Source organism: Cucurbita maxima, unplaced genomic scaffold (assembly GCF_002738345.1).
Source record: "Cucurbita maxima cultivar Rimu unplaced genomic scaffold, Cmax_1.0 Cma_Scf00079, whole genome shotgun sequence".
Lineage (NCBI taxonomy): Eukaryota > Viridiplantae > Streptophyta > Magnoliopsida > Cucurbitales > Cucurbitaceae > Cucurbita > Cucurbita maxima.
Window position 1 is genome coordinate 197,252 of NW_019272095.1, and position 7,010 is coordinate 204,261.

Below are 7,010 nucleotides of genomic sequence, written 5' to 3' on the forward strand. Positions count from 1 at the left end.
AAAAAAAAAAAAAAAAAAAAAAAAAAAAAAAAAAAAAAAAAAAAAAAAAAAAAAAAAAAAAAAAAAAAAATCTAGCAGCGGAGTAGTGCATAAAGTGTTCAGATCTTAAATCAAATAGTCTCGTGTTCTCCTGCTCCTAATGACATGAAACAAGATAGTATTTTGCAATGGCCTAACAATAAAATATCGGATCAATAACCTAGAACAAAACAAAAATGACAGAAATGATATCGCTGACGACAAAGAAATCTAAATAGAAATACCTATACCAACATCAGAAATTCCAATTCCACCTGAGGTAGCTAACTGATCCTCTCGCCTGGGTACCAAAATGAAATTTGACTTGTCTCTGCGATTTGTATTCTTCACACTCTCCTTTAAAATATACTGCATGTATAACAGAACTAAAGTCTTCAGACAAAAATATAGACACAAGTTGTTCATAAAAAAGGGCATCAATTAAGTGTATGAAATGTAGGGGGCAAAAAACTAAAGCCTTAATTTCAATGTTCACTGATCATAACCTCGACGTGGTGTAGCATGATACAGTTTACACCACAGTAAGGCAAAAATTAAAAATTTATACTATTTCCACCAATAACATTAGAAACTTTAGGTTGGTTTCTGCAGTCAAACCCATTGATATCATTAGTTTCTGCTTCACCTCACTGTCGAAGGTACAAATTTCCAAGGTCAAGTTTCTAGAGCTGCAGGACTAGGAGTAAGGACTTGCACTAGGGCGTCAACACTATAGATGAAATACAGAGGCAATATTTCTTTGTGTTATGGCTGTACCAAGGCATTCTTAGAAGGGGAGCATTTGAGGATTTAGTCGCATCCTTGGGAGATGGCAGTTTGCTACCTTGATTTCCAATTTTGGTTGAGGTCTTAAGAGTTGCTTGGTTTGTAATAGAGATAGTGGTCTTCTGTGATCAAAGCGTACAATATTAAAATATTTCATTAGATTTTTGTCATTTTATGGATCGCTAGAGAGTAATATGAGAATCTTTAACGTTTCGTGAGGAGATTGGGTCCTTTGCTAGGTTTAATGCATCTCTTTAAGCAAGTGTAAGTAAGGACTTTTGTAATTATCCTTTAGGCATTTTTCTTCATTTTGTTAGTTAAAAACATTCTGCTCCCCATCCTTAGATCTAACAAGCAAAGAAAGCTTATTTTCCCAAAATCAACAGGGGAAAAATAGTGGAGACACTAACAAACTAGCACTTGCGAATTTTATAAAGTTCGAAGAAAAAAACTATGAAAAAGTAGCACATGCCTTCTTCTTCTCCATCCCTCGCTTTGCGGAATTCGACTCAGGCTTTCTAGAGGATGCTCCCCCACCTCTTTTGACCTTCCGAGGTAATGAAGATCCCTATTGAACCAAAAAAAAACTTTACATGAGATAATGAGGAATTGGTATATATAAATTAGAAGAGGAATACAATCTTTAAGCTCACATAGAAAACCATCGTAAGAGCATTTGGATTCACATAATGCATGGTATTAACCAATACGAAAGGAAAAGATACTGAAATTATTACACAAGCAGCAGACGAGTTCCAATGAAGGAATCTCGACTTAATGCTGAAGTGAATGTATAAATAATAATCTCTACATGGACAGAACCAACACCTAATGAAGTACAAAAAATAAAGAAAGTGGTTTCATTTTCTCTGAATGATTAAAATATAGCACACAGGACCATGTATTAAGAATACAGCAATCTCACCTGCGTTCCGCTCTCAACTGCTCGTTTCTGGCGAACAAACTCCATGAGAGGGGTAACGATCGGAGTTTCTTTCGCAGCACCTGCAAACAAAAGAAGAAATATAAAACTTCAAGAATCATCTGAATTTAAAGTGAATAGTATCTCTATGGAAGCTCATAGCAAAGTAACATAACGAGTATTCAGCAACTTTTCGGCACCCTATTTTACATTATAAACATATACGAACGCGAGTAATGTCAATAAGTCAGTCAGTGAACATAATAACAAACCAGATTGCTCTGCTTCTTTTCTTTCCAACTGTATTTCAGCACTTGGAAGATGCTCAGCAGGCTTTGCAATAAGTTTGAGAAACTCCAAATAATCCGGATCTGCTTTCATCGAGAAAAGATAATTTACACTTACATAATAACCAATATAAAACAAGAAAAACCATGTAATCTCCGTCTTCTCACTAACCGATCATTACCTTTGTATATAGTCCCCTCACGACCATCCTTTTTGGTCGATGATCTGGGAACACGCTGTGAAGGTGCATATTCAACTACAGCCTTAAACTGAGCACCTGTAATTATTTGACTAAATAAGTTAACTTCAATCGAGACTTTAAACATATGGAGAGAAGCATGATCCAAGCATTAAACAGTTCTTAGAAATGGGTAATGCACATCAGAAAACCTCAAAGGGAGCAATCTGTAAGCATATCAATCAACATTAAGCAATGGAATCATTTATAAATTTGTTATCTCCCACTTCTAAGAAATGGGTAAGGTTTCAATGAACCACCCACCACACCCACAAGAAACAAGAAGCTACTCATAAGTTCAATAAAGGAAAAAGAACAAGCTATCGGCTTTACCCTTCTCATTAACGAAAACATGCCCATCAAAAAACTCCGCAAACTCAAAAACATCTTCAGGTCTCGTAAAATCTATGTAAGCTCGAGCATATCTCTGGTCCTTCTGACTGCAAAATTATTTCAGAAGAAACCTCTGAATGAGTAAAAAACCTTCAGTATTGTGAGCTTTAGAAACCAAGAGAAAGTACACAACATGAGAAAGTAAGAACTTAGCCGATTCCAACCAAAAACACACACGAACTCTAGAACGATTGCTGGATTTCGTTTCCAGAATCATAATCATACACATTTGGGCATGAAATTGGAGGGGAGAAAAAAGTCTCCTACATTATTCTAATCACCAACCCTCCCCAATAGCCCACCTAAGGGGGGGAAAAGAGCGTAAAGCACACAAAAACTCAATCCAAGAGATACCCACTTCGCGCATGGCGTTACTCATTCAATCTCCAGATTTCTGAAATCCAAGACGACATATAACAACATATAACAACATATAACTGAAAACCCAGTTTATAAGACTAATTTTTCGTTTGAAAGCTGGAATTAGAGGAAAAGAAGGAGAAGAAGAAGAAGAAGAAGAGGGGCGAACCTGGTCTTTCCAGGACGATAGTAACACCAATTGTAGCGACCAGCGAATCGATCATCAATATTGTGGAAGAGATCTGAGTGAGGAAGAGAAGGGGGCAAGTGCCTAATTACTACTTTGGTCCGCTCCAACGGGTCCTTCATCTGAAAAACCCCCCGCACTGCCAAGAGAAATTCAGAATTTCTTTCTGCTTTTTGATTCTAATTTCTCGACAATTTTTGCTCTGGAGGAGAAAATGTTTTCGGGAAATTTGGGAATTGGGGTTCGTAACGACGACGGGAGTTCGGAGAAGGAGAAAGGACCGAAAGGTCGGGAACTGATTTGGGCTCGTTCGGATCTTCAAGGCCCAATGAAAACTTTGGGCCGGGTCGACCAACGGCCCAATTTCCAGTTGAAATTTGGTGCGAGCGTCCGTCCTTCGCTCAGCATTATAGCACATAGGGCTTCAGCGCTACTACAGCGCTTCGCTAACGCTCGGCTAAGTCTTGAACCTTCACACTGACCGTTCGCTTTCTCAGTAACAAAAGCTCTTCTCTTTGCCCCTTACGATGAAAACCTTAAGCGAGAGATTTGTTGTTTTATTGCTCCTGCTTCCTCATCACATCTAGGCTCGTCAAGCCAACTTGGCTTTTTGGTAATTGAAACTGCGGTTGAAGCGGACATTTCGAAATGACAGCATCGAAGATATATATAGATATAGATATAGATATAGATATAGATATATATACACGGTTACGCTTACTAAAAGACTGACTTAGGCCAGCGTGAAAGAAAGGGCGGGCACTCTCGTGTTTCAACCCCACTATACTCTTCATAGTTGTGGGGCACTGTATACTGAAAGCTTCTACGATAAGCAAGTGAATGGGGGCGGTGCGTGGCGAACGGAACGGTTCATCAAGCCATTTCTCGCCTTTGTTTCATTTTTTAGGGTTTAGGGTAGGTTAGGTGTCATAGTAGCAGTTTCTAGGCAGGGACTTTGGCAATTGTGCGACACTCACTCTTAGCACGGAATGAGTCAAGTCAACTTCAGATCATGTTGCCTACGGTTGGGCAACGTGTATACAAACCTCGAGTCTTGATTTCAAGAGAAAATTTTAGAAAGCGAGGAGAGAGGTTTTGGAAAACGAGTTTTGTGTTATATAGCATGCAAGCAAAAAGGCGACAACGACGACTTAAATAGTGTATAACTTTTCGGGTAGGGAGAATTTGACAACTAGTCGTATTCCCCTATAGTACATTTGGAGGCATTTCATGTCTATCAGGTGTAGCCATAACTTCACTGGAACGTTATACTCTTAAAGAAAACAAGAAAGAAATAATACAACATGAAAGCGGTAAAAGAAAGCAGTAAAATAGTACAAGGCAAGGTTTCGGCGTGTCACGGGCATACGACCATGGGCGACATGCCTTGGACAAGCATGACCATGACATTAGGGTTGTACATTGCTCGGTTAGTGAACAACTTGAAGTTTCGAGTTCGTTGGGTTGGTGACAAGTAACCCAAATAGAGTTCACAACCCCCAACCTTCTAATTTCGGGTCGAATTGTCTAGCTATCGTAAATTATTTTTAAAAAATACTAATCCACAATACATATTATAGTAATAAATAAAATCTCATAAGGACCTGTATCAACAAATTTCAGATCCTCGAAAGGTCCTTTCTCACTAATATCTTCCTTTAGCACTCATATGTCTAAATTTATTGTGTCATAAACTTGAACTGGAAGCACTTTCGACAACAACAATCATATGTTTATACACCTGCCATTGGTGTTTAAGGTTCTAGATTTTGTGTCACGTGCTAACACCATAGCATTCTTCATAATTTTCTATGAATTCTTTTCAAACTCAACTGCATAACCCTGATGTCCAATTGATCAATTGAGACCAAATTATTCATGAGACTAGAAGTATATCTAACATCCTTCCATGTCTACTAATTTTGTGCTAGAGTTGTATGCAGACATCTCCCTCCCCTTCAATCTCTAAGACTTTTTGACATCAAGATACACTTTCTCGAAATTTTTAGATTTTAAATTTTGTAATAGTTTCTTGCTGGAAGACGAGTGAAAAAGATTCTCCAGAATCTAGTCAACCGAGCTGTCCACACTAAGGACTAGAGCATCCCAAATATCTTTTTTGAAATTACAAAATCATTATCATCCCGCATTTGTGATTCTGCTTCTTCTTTGGTTTTTTGTCTAGTACGAATTGTTAGGATCACACAACTCACATACTCGATCTAGATGAAGAACATGAAGAACTAGAGAGAGAGAATTACTATAAATTTATATAGATGACTTCTAGTATATACAGTTAAGGGTACATCTTCAAAGCACTACCTGGGTGAATATATATATAGTTGAATTTGCTAAACATAACAATTTACTATACACGACCATTTACTGTATATAGCCATTGAGTAAATTATATCCTAACAAGTAACACCTTTGGCATCGAGGGTATCAATCAACTCCAAGACTCATACCATTGTTAGGTTTGTTAGGTTATGGAGCCTGCTGCTTATTTATAGCTTAGTCAACGGTTATACATAATAAAGTTATATATGGTAAATTGTCATAAATAGTAAATAGCGAGAAAAAACTATATACAGTAAAACTATATATGTCAGATAGAGAGAAAAAAAACTAAGTAAAACTATATATGGCAGATAGTTATATATAGTAGAGGGTTATATCTGGAAGAAATATGTATAGTAAGCTGAACCATATATATATATATCTCTTGAAAAATGTACTTTATGTATTCTCTGTATTCTCTCTCACCGTACATACGTAAAGTCATCCATATAAATTCTTTAAAATGTACTTTATGTATTCTCTGTATTCTCTCTTACTGTACATACGTGAAGTCATCAATACAAATCCTTTAACCAATATTCTCCTTGCATTTTCTCTATCATGTTCTTTGTGTTCATCTCGATCGAGTGTGTGCTGTTGTGCGATCCTAACAACCACGACAAAAGATAGACGGTTGAGTGTTGAAAAAACAATATCACATTTTCTTTTTTTCACAAGGGGCTTCCCATCCACTATGATGGTGACATTTTGATGACAACAACTAGACTATTTTAAAAATTCAAAAGGTCAACTTTAACTTAAACTTAATTGGAAGCCTCACCTTCTATTAAAAATAAATAAATAATCCACAAAATCATATAAATAAAACATAATATTTTTTAAAGTTGGCTTATAAATTCGAGGTGAAAACCCTATTTGGAAGTAAGAGAATCAATAATGGAGGAAACTCATCAACAACTCATACCGTCTTCCAGTGTTGCTGGGGAAGTTGATGCCTTACAAAGGACACCTCTCCACTTAGCTTCTGGAAAAGGAACTGTCGAGATTGTTCAAGCTTTGCTGGAGAAGAACACAAGCACTTGCATGGTACGTGATTTGCATGGGTTGATTCCTCTCCACCATGCAGTGATTAATGGAAGAATTGATATCATGCCACTGTTGATCAATGCGAGGCCACAATCTCTTTGGATGAAGCTTCACAATGGTCAAACTGTTCTTCATTTATGCGTAATGCACAACCACTTGGAAGCTCTTAAGTTGTTGATCACAATGATTGAAGATCATCAAGATTATGGATTCCTCAACGAAGGTGATGAGAATGAAAATACGATTTTGGATTTGTCTATGATGTTGAGACAAATTGAGGTATGTTCTTATAATTGAATTGGTTGGTCGAAGAAAAACTAAGTTCTTATTTGATATGTCAAAACAAGTAAAAGAGGCAAAGGAAATACTTGAGGAGAGAGAGGTTTTGGAACAAAGAAATCTTAAGCGAAAAAAAAAAAAAAAAAAAATAT

The 7,010-nt window shown here is 36.9% G+C and overlaps 2 protein-coding genes across 2 annotated transcripts in view; one reads left to right on the forward strand and one right to left on the reverse strand.

Moving 5' to 3' along the window:
• The window catches only part of LOC111472590 (regulator of nonsense transcripts UPF3-like), a 6,510-nt gene extending 3,062 nt beyond the window's left edge, over window positions 1-3,448 (reverse strand). The window contains exons 1-7 of the mRNA XM_023118206.1: window positions 3,175-3,448; window positions 2,586-2,692; window positions 2,196-2,291; window positions 1,999-2,097; window positions 1,730-1,809; window positions 1,277-1,372; window positions 264-387 (exon numbers count right to left, since the gene is read on the reverse strand). Of these exons, the coding sequence (XP_022973974.1) occupies window positions 264-387; window positions 1,277-1,372; window positions 1,730-1,809; window positions 1,999-2,097; window positions 2,196-2,291; window positions 2,586-2,692; window positions 3,175-3,314 (742 nt within the window). The 5' untranslated portion in view covers window positions 3,315-3,448. The remainder of the gene's footprint in view (window positions 1-263; window positions 388-1,276; window positions 1,373-1,729; window positions 1,810-1,998; window positions 2,098-2,195; window positions 2,292-2,585; window positions 2,693-3,174) is intronic.
• A 2,981-nt stretch (window positions 3,449-6,429) lies between these two features.
• LOC111472564 overlaps window positions 6,430-7,010 on the forward strand; it is a 7,639-nt gene continuing 7,058 nt past the window's right edge. Inside the window, exon 1 of the mRNA XM_023118165.1 lies at window positions 6,430-6,858. Coding sequence (XP_022973933.1) covers window positions 6,430-6,858 — 429 coding nt within the window. The remainder of the gene's footprint in view (window positions 6,859-7,010) is intronic.